Consider the following 20,471-nt stretch of genomic DNA (forward strand, 5'->3'; position numbering starts at 1 on the left):
TGTTCACCCACAGCTTAACAGTTATCTCCAGCTATAAACTCTATAAGGACAAGGAAGGATATACCGGAAGTACTCTGTGTGTCAAGAAGGAAGGCATTAAGTCCAGCAAGCCAGAGACTCCTCTCAAGGGGCAGACTCCTCCACAGAATCATTGTGGGTGATGATGCTATTGTCCCCCTGATGTAAATCAGAACTGGATCTTTAGGGAGTTTACAGAAGGATTTCTTCTTATCTCCCCAGCTTCTCTTCCCAGCTTATGGGAGCAAGGGAATAGAGGGGATGCGGAAATTTCCTTCATTTGACTTACTATAGGATTTAAATCAAAATCAGAAAGTAATACAAAGAGCCGGTGACAACCAAAAGCAAATTCAGCCACCCTCAAGAAAAGCCAGTCAGAAAATAAATGTTGCTTTATGAGGGGAGAGGGGAATAACAGTTCAATAGATTTATATAGATTGTATAGAGATCTCTGCTACTATTGATACTATCCTGTGGGTTCACTTGCATAGGGATGGACTGGGCATTCAAACACAGCAATACTTCTAATATATCAGATTATTCTTTGCTATCATTGTTTTCCAACCTCTGACATTTTGCATGAACCGTAACATTTTAAAAATTGATGCCACCCTTTCCTACTAGTTCTCTATCGAGATCTCACCGAACCTCACAGTATTCAAGATTGATGGTGCAGGGACAATTTCTACGACAGAGACCTTCAGATCTGAACACAGGGAAAAGAGGTAAGCAGATATCTGTTTTGCTGTTTTATTTTGTTCAGAAGTGGAGAAAATCCCAATTGTTTTTCATTTAAAATTATTTCCCGCACGTGGTTGCTTGTGGGGGGAACAAACACTGCAAGAGCATTTGGAGGAAGGAAGGAAGGAAGGAAGGAAGGAAGGAAGGAAGGAAGGAAGGAAGGAAGGGAGACAGCTTTTCCTGTGACATGAGGAAGGACAGTACAAGTTGTAATTTTTCTTTAGCAACATGCTGTTCCATTTTATTATTTGTGCATTATGTGTATCATCTGACCTGTCTATTGCAATTATTAAGTTTGCAGATGACACCACCATAATGGGTTTAATAACAGGTGGAGGTGAATCAGCATATAGAGGGGAGGTCCAAAAAAATATCTACATGGTGCCTAGGGAACATCTTGCACCTTAATATCAGCAAGACAAAGGAGATGTTATTGGACTTTCAGAGGAAAAGAGGAGAATTAGCCCCACTGTACATTGGGGAGGGCTGTGTGGAGAGAGTCTCTTCCTGTAAATTCCTAGGAGTTTATCTCAGTGAAGACCTTACTTGGAAAATCAATACAACCCAAGTGGTTAAGAAAGCCCAACAGAGACTCCATCTCCTCAGAGTATTGTGAAAGAATGATGTCAATCAACATCTGATGATCTCCTTCTACCGGTCCACAATAGAAATTGTCCTTTCATACTGCATCACGGTGTGGTACGCTGGTTTGACATCAACCGATAGGAAGTGCCTACAGAGGGTGGTGAATACAGCACATATTATGGGCTGTCCCATGAATCCGCTGGATAAAATAGCAGAAGAACGTTGCCTCAGGAGAGTGAGGGAAATTCTCAGGGATGATTCACACCCTGGCCCGCACTTTCTTGATCTCCTGCCCTCAGGCAGAAGATATAGAAACATGATTAGTCGCACCAACGGGGTAAAAAACAGCTTCTATTGGTGGGCTGTTAGGCTGCTGAATGAAAAGATAACAACAGGGCAACTGACTTTCGGGTTTGGTGTGTGTGTGTCAGTAAATGAGGGGAATTAAGACTAAGAGAGCTGAGTGGGGGGTGCTCATGTAATCTCCCTGTATACAAGTTGTACAAGTGACAATAAAGTATTTCAATTTTTCTGGGCCCTACGATGAAGCACAGGGCAGTGCATAAAATATCATAAAAACAATAAAGTAACGCTGGCATCAATTAAAACAATTCAAAACATAAAACAATGTCAACTGGGCACAATAACTGCACTTTGCTTCCACTGGTGGAGGCAGGTGTGCCCCTGAATACCAGTTGCTGGGAACTGGTGAGAGTGGTGAGAGTCCTGTTGAACTTGGGTCTTGCTTGGGGGCTTCTCTTGGTGGCATCTGGTTGGCCACTGTGTGAACAGGATGCTGAACTAGATGGACCCACGGCCTGATCTTCTTTGGAGGTCTTTAAGCAGAGGCTTGACAACCATATGTAAGGAGTGCTCTGATGGTGTTTCCTGCTTGGCAGGGGGTTGGACTCGATGGCCCTTGTGGTCTCTTCCAACTCTATGATTCTATGATTCTATGATCAAGTAGAGGATTCCCAATGAGAAGAGGTGGTCAGTTGGTGGAAGTCTCTTTTTTAAAAAAATATTTAGCAAGTAACTTTTTCCTCAAGTCACCACTGATCATATCATTACAACCAACTCCCACAGCATTCCTCTTTTTTTTAAAAAAAAGCTTTTATTTATACTTTTCAAGTTTATACATTTCATTAGTTTTACAATCAATTTAACATTTCAAAGAATTGACTTCCCTCCCGCTCTTTCTGTAGTTCCTTAAATTTATTTTTTTACATCTTCTGCATATCCAAATTCATTTAATTTGCTCATTTGCTTATCTGCTTTAAATATATACTCTTATGAAACTTCAGGTTATTACAATAATCCTGCCAATGTTTTTATCTGTTTGTAAGTTATCTGTAAATATTCAATAAACCATTTCCATTCTTTTATATAAAAAAGTTTATCTTGATTTCTTATTCTTCCAGTAAGTTTCGCCATTTCTGCATATTCCGTAAGTTTTTGTATCCGTTCTTCCTTTGCTGGGACTTCTGCTTCTTTTCACTTTTGGGCAAGTAGTATTCTTGCTGCTGTAGTAGCATACATAAATAAATTTCTATACAATTTAGGTAGTTCTGCCCCTATAATTTCCCAAAGAAAAGCTTCTGGTTGTTGTTTTTTTAAAAAAAGTTATTTTGAACCTCCTTTTCAATTCATTGTATATCATAGCCTTCCTGTGACTCATAAGGAGTAACAAAACAACAGGTGTGTCAAATCATTACATCACCCGCTTCCTGACCCTTTCAGTGTGGAAGTTCCACATCATGTGACGTCGCCCCACAGTTTAGTCAAGGACGTAAATCAGGGTGAGTTGGGAAGCAAAACTAAGGGAACAAAAACATTTTGATTTTTGCCCAAAGCTTAGAAGAACAGTTGATTCATGTGTGTATGCAAAAATAAATTTAAATTAGGCATTTGAAAATGACAAGATGGAAAAAACTAGTATTGCTATTAATAGATTTCTTGCTTATTGCAGGGTTTGTTTGTTTTCGTTCATAAGCTTAAAAGACCTTCAGCTTTTAACTCTGTATCTATCCTTCTGGTGAGATTCAGGATGTGCCTCAATTCAGAGGGGGGCAGAGGGAGCCTGGGATGTCTAATTAATTCTAACTACCTCAATGCTGACCTCACCAGCCCTTGCAGGATGCAACAGGGTTATAGCTGTATGTTAATAAGGCTGAACTACATTAATTAGTCATTTCCCTCTACCTGCATATTAATACCGCCTGGTGTTGTTTAAAAATAGAAGGTGTGTCTTTTTTAATCAGAGCATTTCTTACTTGGATGACTTGGAAATGCATGAACATGTCTAGGGAAAGTATGCATAGCTCCCCTCTTGCTCCCTCCTCTTTGTCAAGTGGAAGAGAGACTGTTACCCAAATGAGATCTGGAAAGCTCTTCATCATATTCCCAGAGAGACTGCAGAGCTTTCTGCTCAACCAGAAGGAACTTTCTGATCTAATTATTCACTTTCCAATTACAGGCACTCATTGTTTATCATTCTAGTTTTACTCCAGCAGGCTAAAGTGACAATTGAAGCCACCACTTGCTGTACCTTTCAAAGCTGAAACAAAATATTGCGAGAGACAAAGTTTCTACTCTGGAGAGTTTTTCAATTAGATGTGATTTAACTCGCTAAGACAGACAAAGAGAAGATAGAGAAATGGTACTATACAGAAGGAGCGGAAAGTTGCCCATGGACATATTCGGCTTTCTGTGTAGGTCATTTATTTAGAGGCTGTTTCTGCTGCATTTCTACAACACAATGCCCATGTTCAAACAGTCATATCTTGGCTTATTTGGCTTATTATTAGTAAAGAGGATGAGATAATTTCATGGGACCTGATTCAACTATCTGGTCCTACTAGCAGAAGCCTGGGCGAGGACTTACGCTAGCGCAACTGGGCTCCTCCCAGATGCTTAGAAAGCTGATTTGAGTTTTAACTTGTTTTAGTATTTTAGACTTTTGTATGTCTAAAATACACACATACAAAATGTGTATGTATTTTTGTGATTTTTTTTCTTTGTGATAATTTTATTGTTTAATCTCTTTCGTAAGCTGTTTTGAGGTTTATTGTACAAACTGTTGGAGGAAAGCAAATACACTTCCTTCTCAAGATGATGATCTAGCCACTCTGCTTATGCTTGTAGTCTAAATTAACTCCAACCCTAAAAGCTGAGCCATTTTGTCTACTGTTCTCTCCAGATAAGATGTCCTCTATTTCCTCTTTCCACTCATCCTGTAAATCGTTCCTGCATGAATAAAGCCTTTGAATTCCAATCTAATTCACCCCAACTGCTAAGTCTGTTGACACAATCAAGTGGTGTATAAATTTTATGAGTATGAATATAACATATATAAAACCAAACCTCAGCAGATGAAATAGCGGCAGGGAAAACTAAGCGGTACCAGCCAACCACAGATGATAGAAGCAGTAATCAGTAACTGAAAACAACTATGCAAACCATCAAACAAAAGCTCTTGGATAAACCAGAAAGCCTTCCCTTGGCCCCTGAAGTATATTTAATTCAAGATAGTAGGTAGAGTCACAATCAGGACAACATTCCTAGGGTAGAGTTACTCAGAAAGCTCCTTTCCTAGTGGCCACTTGCATCACCTCTGAGTACAGGAACACAGGAAGTTGCCTTATACTGAGTCACACCATTGGTCCATCTCGTTCAGTATTGTCTTCACTGACTGGTTACGGCTCTCCAGATTTTCAGACAGGGACATTACCAGGCCTATCTGGAGATACTACGGATTGAGCCTGGGACCTTCTGAATGCAACACAGCTCTTTTGCCACTAAGTCATGGTCCTTTCCAAAGCAAAGGCAGGGACATAGAATGGTGGACCTTAAGCTGTTTGGCAGGTTTATATGGGAAGAAGCCTTCTGAGCACCTGGCACCAATTTTTATTATTTTTATTTCTTACGTGCCCTTCACCATAAAGTCCCAGGGTGAGTTACAACAATGCAACAAGCAATTATGAAAAGTGGTAAAACCCTTAAAATTATAACAGCCAACGAAACCTTACCACCCTGAATGGAACAGTATAAATTCATCAAAAGAGGTGGATCCCACAAAACCAAAGACCTTAAGAGTCTTCTGGCACCTTAAATCCCAATAAACTTATTATGGCATGAACTTTCACGCAACACCGTCCATTTCATCAACTGCACGACTTACGATCCTAAATTGGCAAGACAGACACACGGAGGGGGGAGGGGAAGAGTAGAGAATGCAGAGAATTGAGGCCAGAGGAAATGAAATGTAAAAAGAGCAGAAAGTGACAGCTACCTGAAAGCAAAATAGTTACAGTAACCAATTAACAACGCAGCAGAGTGGCCAATTAACATGGTAGTGTTGGTGCTAATGCAAACAGCCTGGCATTAGTAAACTAATTAGCACATGTAGTGTGATTAAAAAAAAACAGAACAGCACAGCAGCAATCTTGATGTAACCCACAGGTGACATAATTGAATTGCTTGATAAAGGTCAGTTATAGAGTGTCCTGGAAGATTGATAGGTGTTCCTGTTACTTTCTGGATACCTCCATTTCTGATGTCAGAGAATGGTGTTGGGGTTATTTGGGGTGGGGGGAGAGCAGGATATCACTGCGGTAGATAAATATATAATTTGTTTACAGCTATTCAGTGAAGGTGACTGTGGCTGATCCGGAAGGTCTCTCTGCGACTGGATATATCAAAGTGTTTCTTGTGGAAGTGAAGCACAGTGGGGACGTCTTTCTTAATTGCACGTAAGCATCCAGGGTAGTGCTTGGTTCTATAGGGTGTGTATCTTGTGTTTGTGTAGAATTGATAGACTTTTTAAGAGACCCTTGATGGCGGAATAAAGTCTCTAGAGCTTCTTGTAGGAACATAGTGGGACTGTGGGGCTGGGCTTGGGATGTAGGAACAGCTATCCATTTTCTGCTGTCTCACCTGTTGGAATAGGTGCTCATTTCCCCTAGTCCCAGTATGGCCTCTGCTAGTCCAAAAGGTTTTGTAGATTTCAGAGACGTTACTAAAACTACTATAGCCAGACTAGGGATAAGAGTGGGGAAGATTTTATTATTATTACAGTTTCACTATGCTGCTTTCAAGATTATTTAAAAAGGAAAATGCACACAGGCACACACAGCTATCTTCCCTTCACAGCCATGGAAATATAAGTTCCTTATTGTCATGTATGGAAAACCATATCACCTTTCTGCTTGGGAAAAGAGATTGTCTGAAACTCTGAAATAATAATAATAATTTTATTTTTTTTTGTACCGCACCCATCTCTCTCTCTCTCTCTCTCTCCCTCTCCCTCCCACTCCCACTCCCACTCCTTCAGTTATTGATCTGTCCCCATCTAAGAGCCAGTGTGGTGTAGTGGTTAAGAGCAGTAGACTCGTAATCTGGTGAACCGGGTTCGCGTCTCCGCTCCTCCACATGCAGCTGCTGGGTGACCTTGGGCCAGTCACACTTCTCTGAAGTCTCTCAGCCCCACTCACCTCACAGAGTGTTTGTTGTGGGGGAGGAAGGGAAAGGAGAATGTTAGCCGCTTTGAGACTCCTTAGGGTAGTGATAAAGCGGGATATCAAATCCAAACTCTTCTAAGCTCCTTAAATAAGCGAAGTGGTACCTGAGAGTAGGAACTATAGGCCTGAGAGTCCCCAGTTCAAAACTTCCTCTGCCCAGTGCATAACTATTTCATCCTCATCTTCCCACCATCAATATGGGAATTATAAAGCTGCCACATCTTGGATAATTACTGTCATATCCACACTTGCTAAAGTGAAGACTGAGACTGGGTTGGCTCAGTGAAAAAGATATGATCCGCTGCTGAGCTGTACATTGTAGCTACTGTTTATAAGCTGTGTTGCCTTTCTAGTTTTTTCAGTATTGGGAAAGGCAGATTGACTCCTAGGACAGAAGACTCGGTTTCAATGGCTCTGGTGGACATTACTTTGGATGAAGAAATTCCCATTGGGATGACAGTTGGCAAGTGCCATGCTGTGGGAGAAGATCCAATGGATCCTATCACCTTTGTTCTCGATCCAAGCAATCCTTACTTCATGATTGACAAAGGTAAGCCATGACGGATGTGAATCCTGGCAAAACCCCATCCCTACCCTAAATCCTTTGTTTTTGATTGCAACCACAGGAGAAGAGGACAGCTCACTGTCAGTCTACATAATTCTCCTGGAACAGATGTTTTGGACTACAATTCCCATCAGCCCAAGCCGCCTGTGCTGGCTAAGACTGATGGGAACTGTAGTCCAAAATATCTGGAGGGCATGAGACTGGCAAAAGCTAGTTTGTGTGAAAAACAAAGGTAGCCAAGGTGTGTGGTGCATAAGGAGGACCAACCAAAATGTTGCAAAATATGAAGTTTGTATCTTCTACAAGGGGCAGCATATCCCATGGAATATGCAAAGAGCCGCTTGGGATGTTACAGGGCAGGCACCAAGCATCAGCATCGTACCTTAGGCAGCTGCTGATACCCCAGTTGGAGGCCCACTGCCTATCCCTGGAGTCTCCTAGTCCTGTTTCTGCTCTACTTCCTCTAATACCAGGTCAGACCATCATTCTACGGTAGCTAAATATTGTCAACACTGAACGGCAGCTGCATTACAGGGCTTCAGGTAGGACTTTTTCGAGCCTTAACCTGAGGCCTTTGGGATGCCAAGGATGTGTTGTACCATGGAGCTATAGTCCTTCACCATTGCTGGTGCCCATTTGCTTTCAGGCTTCCCTAGACATCTGGTTGGCCACGTTAAGAACAGGATGCTAGATTAGGTGGGCTTTGGGCTTGACGCAGCAGGGCTCCCCTAATGTGCTTATAAGTTAAAATAGGAGTTTCTGAAAACTTAATGAATTCCAGAATAGAATACGCCAAGGAATTGTTAACTGGAAGAGAATTCTGCAACTGTGGGGCCACCACCAAGAAAGCCCCACTCACGTGTTCATTAACGTAACCAAGTTCAGTAGTGGGCACATAAGCAGAACATCAGGCGGAGGTCTTAGATTATGGGCAGGTTCATAGTTTAGTAAGAATTACTAACTGTTCCAGGCCAGGCCACAGATCATCATCATCATCATCATCATCATCATCATCATGATCCTAACAACTATTTTGCAGCTCGTGGTACTCTACTAATTGCATCTAGACTGGACATGGAAGAGGCTGGATTTATCAGTGCTCAGTCATTCACCGTTGTGGCTTGCAGCAGTACCCGGAGGTGTGCAGGCATTCCTGTGATAGTGAATGTACATGGAATCAATGACAATGTGCCATTCTGTCATCAGTATGTATACAGGTGAGCTAGTGAGTCAAGAAATGGCAGCAAATGGTTAGCTATGTTTTTCTCATAATATATTTTCCTTCACATAGATGTTCAAAAAATATAAAGAAGCTCATTGACAACAATCGAACAAATGGGCCAAAGAAATACCCCATGCCAATGGAGCAAATGGAGCCCTGCCCCACCATATTCAGTCTGCCCCCAGGCAGCCCCCACCTGCCTGCCTTCTTTCTGACAAGCAGTCCAGTTGGTGGCACTGCCTGTCAGGTTCCATTTCCTTAGTCTCAGGCTGCAAATGCACATTTTTCTTCTAGAACCAGTAGGGACTAAATTCTTGCTTTGTCCTACCTAGTTCACACACAGTCTAGACCAGGCATAGGCAAAATCTGGCCCTCCAGATGTTTGGGACCACAATTCCCATCATCCCTAGCTAACAGGACCAGTGGTCAGGGAGGATGGGAATTGTAGTCCCAAACATCTGGAGGGCCGGAGTTTGCCATTGCCTGGTCTAGACTGATTGCACGCACACACACACACACACACACACACACACCCTCTGAAAAGCACTTGTCAAGCTAGTTCTGAAAATAAAAGCTCATTGCAGATTGATGCTGTATTACCCCACAGTGAGCCTATTTGAAAACAGATGCATGCTGTCTCAGCAATGGGTGTATGGGTGTGTGTCTATACCTGACCAATGATGACGTGGGTAGGCATATACCACAATAGCAAGGGCAAGGTTTTGAAATGCATAATCTAATCAAGGGGAGAGTTTGTGGTGGTGCTGTGGGTTAAACCACAGAGCCTAGGACTTGCTGATCAGAAGGTTGGCGGTTCGAATCCCCGCAACGGGGTGAGCTCCTGTCGCTCAGTCCCTGCTCCTGCCAACCTAGCAGTTCGAAAGCACATCAAAGTGCAAGTAGATAAATAGGTACTGCTCCGACGGGAAGGTAAACAGCATTTCTGTGCGCTGCTCTGGTTCACCAGAAGTGGCTTAGTCATACTGGCCACATGACCCGGAAGCTGTACCCCGGCTCCCTCGGCCAATAAAGCGAGATGAGCGCTGCAACCCCAGAGTCGGTCATGACTGGACCTAATGGTCAGGGGTCCCTTTACATTTACATCAAGTAACTGCACCCACCTGTCTCGACCGCAAGATCTGCAATCTTGTTGAGGATGTGTGTTGAGAGAAACTGATTTTTCGCTCTGCAAAATAGGAAGTGTTTAGGCAGCCTCAGTGTTGCCCTTGTAGAACTCAGCAGGCAGGAGGATAAGGGCAAAACTAGAATTACCGTACTCACCTCTTTCTGTCTCTGTCTTTGTCTCTGTCTCCACCTACTGTTGGTCTTCTTACCCACCCTGCAAGTCCCAATGGGCACCAGCCGCAACTGGCCAGCACATACAGTGGTACCTTGGGTTAAGAACTTAATTTGTTCCGGAGGTCCGTTCTTAACCTGAAACTGTTCTTAACCTGAGGTACCACTTTAGCTAATGGGGCCTCCTGCTGCCGCCGCGCCGCTGCCACACGATTTCTGTTCTCATCCTGGAGCAAAGTTCTCAACCCGAGGTACTATTTCTGGGTTAGCGGAGTCTGTTACCCGAAGCGTCTGTAACCCGAGGTACCACTGTATTGTTTTAAGGAGACTTCAACCCACTTCCATTTATTCTGAAAATTTGTGAGTAGCACTGTAGTGCTTACGAGAGGGGGAAATCTTATTGGAATCCCCCTAAAAATGTGAGGGAAAAGTAGTCAGGTTAAGTCTTTTCTTTTTGTTGAATTGACTCTTACAAATATGTTTAAAAGAAGCATTCATGACAGTGCAGTTATAGGACTATAAAATAGGGTTCCATTATTCTCCTGCCATGGTTGCACTTGAACTACTGGGTATAAAAAATTTCAGACGGATTATAATCAGTATAAATCGCAGTGTGCCTTGCGAAGTTACATATCCAGATTCTCTCAGTCTGAGCACCTTGTGGAACGTTATCTTAAAATGATAGGCACTATCATTAACGGCTTCTGATTTGATGGACATTTAGAGAAGAAAACTGAGGTTGCTGGAACAAGCATGTCACATTTTGATGACTTCCTTTTAATCAGATATACCAGCAGAGAAGTAATTGCAATTAATACAGTGGTTGCTAATGTCAGATGTCACGATATGGACAATCCCCCTGATGAACTCCATTATGAACCCAACAGTGGCCCGGTTGGTGCTGGAAAGCTGTTTGAACAAGTTCCAGGTGCTAAAAATGCCATTCGGGTGAGTAAATGAAGATGTGGGAGAAGATAAGTCAAGGACACAGGAGCTGAACAAGGGAGGATCCATCATAGCTCAGTGGCAGATTACCTGCTTCGCATGCAGAACATCCCAGGTTAGATCCCTGGCATGTCCAGGTGAAAGAAGCCCATGGCAGGTCTGAAACTCTAGTCAGCCAGTCAGAACAGAATAAACCATATTGGGCTAGAGGGACAATTAGATTGACCTGATCTAAGGCAGTGTTTCCCAACCACTGTTCCACGGCACACTAGTGTGCCGCGAGATGTTGCCTGGTGTGCCGCGGGAAAAATTAAAAAATTCGAAAGATAGCTTCATATCCAGAGAGGCGGCCTTCAGGCGAGTTTTAATTTTAATTTTCCTTCTCCCACTTAATGCCCCACGCTCGCCCGAGCAGCTTGCAGTCCTCGGTAACCACGGCGACCTGAGGGAGGGGAGGGAACAGGGAAGTCGAGGGCGGCGGCGAGCCGCGATGACGTCAGTGGGCCTCGCCGCCTCGCCCTGGCACGGTGTGAGAGCCCCGGCTAGTGGCGCGAGCTTCGGAATAAGTGGGATCCGCGTGCGCGAGGCCGAGATCGCGGGTAAGGAGCTCAGCCCTGGGCAGGAGGAAGCGGGGCCGCGCGTGCGGGCCACATCCCCACAGAGAGCGAGCCTCCCCCGGCCCACCACTCCGGGCAGGTCCACTCGCATGAGGGGGCGGCGATGGCGACGGCCGGCAGCTTGCCTGCAATGCCATCCCTCGAGCAGGCGAGGAGCCCGGAGGCTACCAGATGCGAGTCCTCTTTCCCACCCTGCTCGGGAGTCCAGAGCACTTGGTCGCATTCAGGATCTAGAGTGGGGAAGCGGGGCTTGTGTCTGGGCTGGACACATTGGGCTGCCTGTGCCGCTCGACCTGCGGGGAGAAATCAGGGTGGGAGTCACGACCGTGAGGCAGGGCTGCCAAGTGTGGCAGAAGAGGACACGGCCGTCGCACCTGTCCTTAGGTAGGAGCTTCTTCCGTGTCGACCTGCTGCCCTAAAGTCTTGGCTTTTTGGCGGTTGGCACAGAAGGAAGGCAAGGGGGAGGGGGAAAAATTGAAACTTACACTTTCATGCGTCCCTCCCGGCGTGACGCTGCGCGCTGACGTCACGGGGCTGTAATGGTGGTGTGCCTCGAGATTTTTTTCATGAAACGAGTGTGCCTTTGCCCAAAAAAGGTTGGGAAACACTGATCTAAGGGAGCTCATGGATGCTACTGGACCTCCCAGGATAGCTGGGGAAAAGATTCCTTTAGTAAAATGCACGAACTTTAGTCTGGCAATGGTGGGGTTCTTCCCACCATTTTGCAGCAGAATCAAGCCAATTTCTGGTCTTAGCTTACTATTTTTGAATATTTTGTTTTTAACAGTTTTTATTGATAATCTTATTCTTTTTGTAAACCAGTTTGAGGTTTTATTACAATTAAGCATTGTATAAATGTATTATAATAATATAATATATTATAATAATATAATGTAAGTATATTATATAAGCATTTTTTTAAGAAGACATCTGAAGGCAGACCAGTATTGGAAAGTTTTAAACATTTAATGTTTTATTATGTTTTTATATTCTGCTGGAAGCCACCCAGAGTGGCTGGGGAAACCCAGCCAAGTGGGCAGGGTATAAATAATAAAATTATTATTATTTGTTATGCAGCAACAAGCCTGGGTTTGCCACTGAGTGGCAAGTGGGAGCTAACACCATTCCTGGCCGTCCATCACTGTCCGATAATATGCATAGTTTGAGCCACTCTGGCCTTTTTTTGGAGAAAGGGTGTTGTGTAAGAATAAGGTGATGATGAAGATGATGATATTTGCATTCACCCTTTTATTTTTTAGCAAACTAGCCTGTAATTACCAAGATCCCCCACGTTCCCCACCACCACCACCACGCTTTTTAAATAGCATTTCATTGCCATTTTCTAGTTTTCAGGTATGGAAGCTGATCTTAGGGACAAATACATACTTTTGTTACTGGATCAGCAATTTCACATGAGTTCTTTGGGAACTCTCAGGTGGATGCCATCATGCCATCTGGACCTGGTGGTTTATACCCTGCATTCCAATCAAATGATTCTCAAGGCAGTTTATAAGCAACAGCTTGTAATGATAACATAAACTCCGTTCCGCATTGAAGCTCCCAAGATTCACACACACACACACACACACACACACACACACACACACACACACAGACAACCCAGCAGCCTTTCATCCTCCAGGTGATGGGTAGGACCAGCACATACTTCCTTTCAGTTCTGCATTCCTATGGAAACTGGAGCCAAGTGTTCTTTCTAGTAGTCCTCCAAGTGTGAAATTGCCCCTGGTTGAGTCTTATCCATAGTTGCATCTGCATTTCTAACAGGAAAATTGAGATACTTTTAACTGTTAATTTGAAATATGCAAGAGCTTCAATCTGCCTTTGATATTGTGCTGCTTGGTTTAATTGTTCACTCTTGCTATGTTGGAAGGTAACACAATATTTGGACTATGAAGACCCACGGAATCTTGCAGTTGGTAGTACCCATGAAATGACTCTCTCTGTTTTTGATGATGCAATTCCGTCACACACAGGTGAGAATTTTAATAAGAACCCAAGTGTGTTCTTAGCATGCCATGCCTTTTGCTCTTCTGACCATGTCCTCCTTTGAGATTCTTGTGTGGGGAATCCATCTTTTCTCTATGTCTTCTTAGGGTCCCCCCCCCAACGTGCCCCAACTTTAGGTTTGGAACCTTTGTTGTTGTTGTTTAGTTGTTTAGTCATGTCCGACTCTTCGTGACCCCATGGATCAGAGCACACCAGGCACTCCTGTCTTCCACTGCCTCCCCCAGTTTGGTCAAACTCATGTTAGTAGCTTTGAGAACACTGTCCAACCATCTCGTCCTCTGTCGTCCCCTTCTCCTTGTGCCCTCCATCTTTTCCAACATCAGGGTCTTTTCCAGGGAGTCTTCTCTTCTCATGAGGTGGCCAAAGTATTGGAGCCTCAGCTTCAGGATCTGTCCTTCCAGTGAGCACTCAGGGCTGATTTCCTTCAGAATGGATAGCTTTGATCTTCTTGCAGTCCATGGGACTCTCAAGAGTCTCCTCCAGCACCATAATTCAAAAGCATCAATTCTTCAGCGATCAGCCTTCTTTATGGTCCAGCTCTCACTTCCATACATCACTACTGGGAAAACCATAGCTTTAACTATACAGACCTTTGTCAGCAAGGTGATGTCTCTGCTTTTTAAGATGCTGTCTAGGTTTGTCATCACTTTTCTCCCAAGGAGCAGGCATCTATTAATTTCGTGACTGCTGTCACCATCAGCAGTGATCATGGAGCCCAAGAAAGTAAAATCTCTCACTAGGACCATGAAATAGTAAGTGGCACTTTTGAGGCCCACTCTGCCTTGATTCTGGGAATGAAATACTGGCCATAGCTTAGTATTTATTTATCATGACACCTGGATCCCATATATTGTCCAAGGAGCTCAAAGTGGTATATATGGTTCTCCCTTCTCCATGTTATTCTTGCAACAACCCTTTGCAGCACAGTGATTGGTTCATGGTCTCCCAGACAGTTTCGTGCTCCAGTTTGGATTGAATTATGGCATCCCAAGTCCTAGTCCAGCACTCTAACCAACACACTGGCTCCCTCTGACACAATGAAGACCTGGGCCTCTTGTTTCAATTTACTCTCCTGTTGGTTGTTTTCCTATTTGCTGTCAGCTGGGTGAATTCTCAGGTTAATACTTGGAAAATGCTGATCTGCTTGTTCTTTTATTAGTAACTGCTACGATAATTGTGGAAGTCTTACCTGTCAATGAATTTGGGCCGGCATTTAGTAAAGCAGATTATGCGTTTGTTGTTCCTGAAACAGCTGGAGGTACGTTACAATATTTGATTGTTCCTTTCTAAAATTAAGTAAAATATATTAACCGCTTTGCCTTATAAAAACAGCTCAGAGAAGCATACGAATAAAGACACAACAAATAAAGCAAAACTTGAGCATAGCACGAGAGCTGCTGTACTAAACTTGTACCAAAAGCTCAAAATAAAGAGAAATTAAGTCATAACATGGCAATGATCATTATACTGTGATAACTGTAACACTGTAATTATAAAATTATAAAAATTGCAGTTCTCTGTGTTAGTGTGTATGGTTTATTTTATTATTTTCTATTTCTTAAAAATTATACTCTTATTGTTTCTTGCTTATTATTAGTCGCCTTTGGAACTTAAAATTACATTGAAGGCATGGAATAGAAATTATGGGAAGGAAGGAAGGAAAGAAAGAAGGAAGGAAGGGAGGTTGTCACCTGCTCATAAGTATCCATAATTATTCACACTTTTACTGGCCTTGACTTGAAATTTGAACTGGATACCGTTGCCATTAGTCATATTTCTCCACCTAGGCCACCAATATTGTCATATTTGACTGGAAGTAGCTCTCCAAGGTCTCAGGCAGAGGTCTTTTCTTTCACCAGCTACTAAATTGTTGCTAGCGGGAGATGTGGGGGATCAAACTTAGAGCCTTCTGTTTGCAGAGTTTGTGACCTGTGTACCACTGAGCTATAGCAATGGGCATTGACTTGAATCAGTTGAGGGAGGGTGGAAATCAGGTAGGTGAAAATAAAAAAATACAAGAACATCACGATGCTATAACTTCCTTTATAGCAGTGCCCATAAAAAGGTCAAAAGAATGAGCTGCATTTATTTATTTATTTGCATTAGTACAAAATTGCCTTGTATGGGGTCTTGGTAACTATATAATTTGAACACAATACAGCAATCTGAAATATTTAAAGTAATTTTCTCTGATGAAGTTTGACACATACACGGATCCGCTGCTGACAGCAAAAGAAAAAGGCACACACACACACACACACACACACACACACACATGAAATTAGTTTCCTTTTAACCACCACCTCCCCATCTTGTTTAAAAAGATCCGAAACAGCTTCATGAGAAACGGAAAAGCTCAATCACATTGTGCCGGAAGCCACAAGGGAAATGCAATTCGCTTACAGTAGTTTTTCAAGGAGAAAAGTTGGCAGCCTTTCAGGAGCCCTCATAATGGCTCTATTTTAAACTCGAGCTTGAGAAGTGCTCAGGTTAGCTTTTTATGCTTTATTGAAAGGTTAATTTCATACCCACGTAAAAGTATTGGCTTTCTATTATGTTTAACAGAGTTACAATGTGGAAATGAGAGAAACTCTTAGTACAGTGGTACCTCGGGTTAAGAACTTAATTCGTTCTGGAGGTCCATTCTTAACCTGAAACTGTTCTTAACCTGAGGTACCACTTTAGCTAATGGGGCCTCCTGCTGCTGCCACACCGCCGGAGCACAATTTCTGTTCTCATCCTGAAGCAAAGTTCTTAACCCAAGGTACTATTTCTGGGTTAGCGGAGTCTGTAACCTGAAGCATCTGTAACCCGAGGTACCGCTGTATGTACTTGTGCAATATGAGCTGCATTTTAAACCCACTGTTGTGTTTTTTTGAGGAGAAGGGCTCAGTGGGAAAGCATCTGCTTGGCATGTGGAAGTGTAATTCACCATCATCTCCAGGTAGAATGGGAAGAGGCCTCTGACTGAAGCCACGGACAGCTGCTGACAGTCAGTGTGTATACCGTACTCAATTAGGTGGACCCAGTGGTCTGATCCGGTATACAGTGGTACCTCGGGTTACATATGCTTCAGGTTACATACACTTCAGGTTACAGACTCCGCTAACCCAGAAATAGTACCTCGGGTTAAGAACTTTGCTTCAGGATGAGAACAGAAATTGTGCTCCGGCTGCGCGGCAGCAGTAGGAGGCCCCATTAGCTAAAGTGGTACCTCAGGTTAAGAGCAGTTTCAGGTTAAGAACGGACCTCCAGAATGAATTAAGTACTTAACCCGAGATACAACTGTAAGGCATATTCCTATGCTACACGCTTTGTTAGCAGAACCAAGGCCCAGTAGTGGACACCTTTTGTCTGACTGCAAAGGTTTCAGCTCAGGCTTCGTAGACATAAAAGGTAGTGGAAACATTTCTTTTTTCCTCCTCTTCTCCTTTGCCCACCCGTCACCCTTAAGTCCTGGGTCATTTTACAATTAAAACACAATATTATAGGCAGCTTCAAACAACTTACTATTCTAGAAATTAGGTGGGTACTGAGGTGCATCTCCTTGACCTGGCTTTTGACGCTTGAGGTGTGTATTCAGCATTTGCCGAAAGCTATATAATTAATAATAATAATAATAATAATAATAATAATGATAATAATAATAATAATATATTTATACCCCACCCATCTGACTGGGCTTCCCCAGCCACTTTGGGTGGCTTCCAGTAAAATATTAAAATACAATAATTCACCACTTCCTGGTTCCCTGTAACTTCGCTTCTCGCAGTGAGGGAACTGCCAGAAGGCCCTCGGCAGTGGCCGGTCTGAGCGATGGTATACTGGGCCAAGGCTGTTTAGGGCTTTAAAGGTCAGCACCAACACTTTGAATTGTGCCCGGAAACATACTGGGAATTGTGCCCTTCAAACGTATGTAATGAAGGTACCAGATGCATCTCTGTGGGGAATGAGTTCCACAATTTGGGGATTACCACAGAGAATACCCTCTCCCTGAGCTTCTGAGGCTGGTGGAACAACCAAAATGGCCCCCTCTGCTGATCTTAACACCTTAGAGTGAAGGAGGTGATTTTTTAGGTTTTGGGGGCCTAAGACCTTTAGGGGTTGGAGCACTAATGTGAACACCTTGAATTGGGGCTGGAAATGACCTGGCAACTGGGGCAGCTGCTTTAAAACAGTTCACTAATAAACAGAACCACGTTAGCTCGTCACTACTTGGCGCCTGCTTGCTGCATTTACATGAACACTAGGCATGCTATTTCAGAAATCCCAAACAGTTTCAGGCTGGACTCATGTGGGTCTTGCCTATGGACCTCAGATTTTAATCGGTCAGCATCTCCTCCTGCCGTTGGTCTGGGCTCCTTTCAGTCTTATTATGTTCCATTGCTCTGAACATTTAAGAGGACACTGCGGGAAAAGGACAACAGTGGCAGCAACTTACTGAGATCTGATGCAGATGCTGCAAAGAGGCTGAGACCTATGTATGGGAGGTAGGATAGAAGCCAGGGGCTAGAGCGGAGCTGATACAAAACATTTTGCAGCTTGAAAGACAAGCTGGAATTCCTCCCCATTCCATGTACGAAAGCTGTTTTGGCTGACAACTGAATCGTACTTCAGCACTGCAGATGGGATAGCATCTTCCATGGCACCTGAGGAAGCAGAGCAGTTTAGGGAGGCCAGGACAGGCGACAAAGCATACGCAAATGCGTCCTCCAACAGAGGGTTTAGGAGGAAGAGCCAGACAGCTGCTGGTCTGATGGTATGGCCAGAGCCAAATGCAACAGCCAAGGGTGGGGGGACAACTTAAGTCCATCTTTTACCCAAGCCATTGAATCTGAACCCACAGTTGCTTAATCCGACCTCAATTCCTGTTAGGGAATACAAATATTATCCTGGAAGTCCTTGTTTTGTGACATTTCAGGGCTATTTATTAAGCAGTACACTATATGCGGCCTAGGACCCACGTACCTACAGGACCGCCTCTCCTGGTATGCCCCGCGGAGGACCTTAAGGTCCACAAATGACAACATTTTGGAGGTCCCAGGTCGCAAGGTCATTAGATTGGTCTCAGCTAGGGCCAGGGCCTTTTCAGTACTGGCCCCGACTTGGTTGAACCCTCTGTCACAAGAGACTAGGGCCCTGTGGGACTTGACATCTTTCCGCAGGGCCTTGACATCTTTCCGCCTGGCCTTTGGTTTGGACTCAATCTGACCTTTATGTTTCCCTCCCCTTACGGTCTTGACTTATCGGCTACTTTAAAATGCTGCATTCTAAATTCCATTTTAACCTGTATTTTAAATTGTCCCCCCCCTTTCCATTATTATGTTTTTACTGTGATTTTATTGGTGTTTGCCGTCCTGAGCCCGGCTCTGGCCGTGGAGGGTGGGGTATTATTATTATTATTATTATTATTATTATTAATAATAATAATAATAATAATATAAATTAACAGCACTGATCTCCATATTTAGCGACACGTGGATCCTTCCTCTTCGCCCACCACTCACCTTTGAGTTCTCTCCTTTGCCTGTAAACAAAATGCCACGCAACTAGTTCGGGGGAAGATGCACCCCTAGAGTCTTTTGTAGAGAAAAGAAATCCAATTGGAGAAGAATTTAATGGTCAATTACGCCGCAGTCTCATCCCAACAGCGATAAATGCAGCTTATGCCTTGTAGTACTCATTGTGAGGTAATTAAGGAGCTCCTGTTTGTGTCATTTTTGCCCTGTTATATGGCTAAATAAGAAGGGATTGCTAATAAGCCTTACAAAGGCAGCACAGTAATAGGCTCATTTTCTGAGCGCTCGGCTTTCACTGTTGAAAAAGGAGAGGGCTCCACTTAGTCACTACTACATTAATTCCAGGTAAATGAAATCGAGTCTGAAAATTAGCACTTGTAAAACACCACTGTCTTCTTACAGCTCACCATAAAGTTGGACAAGTAACCGCCACAGATGAAGACTACCCATCAGACTGTGTGACCTATAGAATAGGCCATGGAGGCTTTTTTTACCCCGTTGAGATATTCTGGTTGGATCCAGTGTCTGGAGTGATAGAACTGATAACAGAACCAGACTACGAATCTGTCCAGCAGTACAAACTGATCATTGAAGCTGTTGACTGTGATCTGTTTCATCCCAGAACTGCTAGTACTGTAGTAAGTCTGAGTTAAACATTTTTCTTATGGACATTATCCAGCCAGTTCTTTTAACTTTCCTTTCTATAGTAGCTGAATTATTGGCAATCGGTCCACTAGAATGGGAAAATCAAAGGCAGGCAGGTGTCATGCAAACCGTTTTATTTCATAGGGTACCATTGTAAAGAAACTCTTGTGCCTTTGCCACACCATTTTAAGAACTCCAAAGGTAGGCCTCGCCTTTGTTTTCACTGCTTCTTCCAAGTCAAACCATCAACATGACCGAAGAGCAAAACTCTCATATCACATGCCCCAAAGGAACTTATTTAATGGCTAGACATGTAGTGCTGAGCAGTAAAAGTAGCATTTCTTTTAGAAAAGAAGGAAAGGTAAATTAAACTCTGGAATTCTCTGCCACAAAATATGGTAATGGCCACCAATTTAGATATCTTTTCAAGGTGGATTGGATTGAGACAACAGTTCCAGGGCTCCCACAGGCATCTGGTAGGCCACTGTGAGAAAAGGATGCTGGACTTATGTTCTTATCACAAATTATGGGCTGTTGGAAAGAATTCAACACAAGGGGTGTTTTTTGACGTGGTAGCTCCATGCATCATATGAAGCTCTGTCTTGAAAAGGAGGCAAGGAAGTCATGGACGAAGAATGATAATGTCAAAAAATGGAAGGCCGTCTTAAAGGGTTGCAGAGGGTAGAGGCAGATGCAGGGCGGCAAGGGAACAGATGAAACAACTAAGAGTAGGGAAGGAAGGATTACCTAGTGAGTGATATGGAGACAATT

At 43.5% G+C, this 20,471-nt stretch overlaps 1 protein-coding gene across 1 annotated transcript in view; it reads left to right on the plus strand.

The window, feature by feature from the left end:
• LOC310701477 (cadherin-related family member 3-like) overlaps positions 1-20,471 on the plus strand; it is a 43,909-nt gene that overhangs the window by 8,352 nt on the left and 15,086 nt on the right. Inside the window, exons 3-10 of the mRNA XM_083492410.1 lie at positions 643-743; positions 5,985-6,095; positions 7,217-7,413; positions 8,468-8,645; positions 10,732-10,894; positions 13,400-13,502; positions 14,696-14,794; positions 19,458-19,693. Of these exons, the coding sequence (XP_083348536.1) occupies positions 7,272-7,413; positions 8,468-8,645; positions 10,732-10,894; positions 13,400-13,502; positions 14,696-14,794; positions 19,458-19,693 (921 nt within the window). The 5' untranslated portion in view covers positions 643-743; positions 5,985-6,095; positions 7,217-7,271. The remainder of the gene's footprint in view (positions 1-642; positions 744-5,984; positions 6,096-7,216; positions 7,414-8,467; positions 8,646-10,731; positions 10,895-13,399; positions 13,503-14,695; positions 14,795-19,457; positions 19,694-20,471) is intronic.

The sequence above is a fragment of the Podarcis liolepis genome, assembly GCF_965112155.1.
Source record: "Podarcis liolepis genome assembly, chromosome: 2".
In the NCBI taxonomy this organism is placed as follows: Eukaryota; Metazoa; Chordata; class Lepidosauria; order Squamata; family Lacertidae; genus Podarcis; species Podarcis liolepis.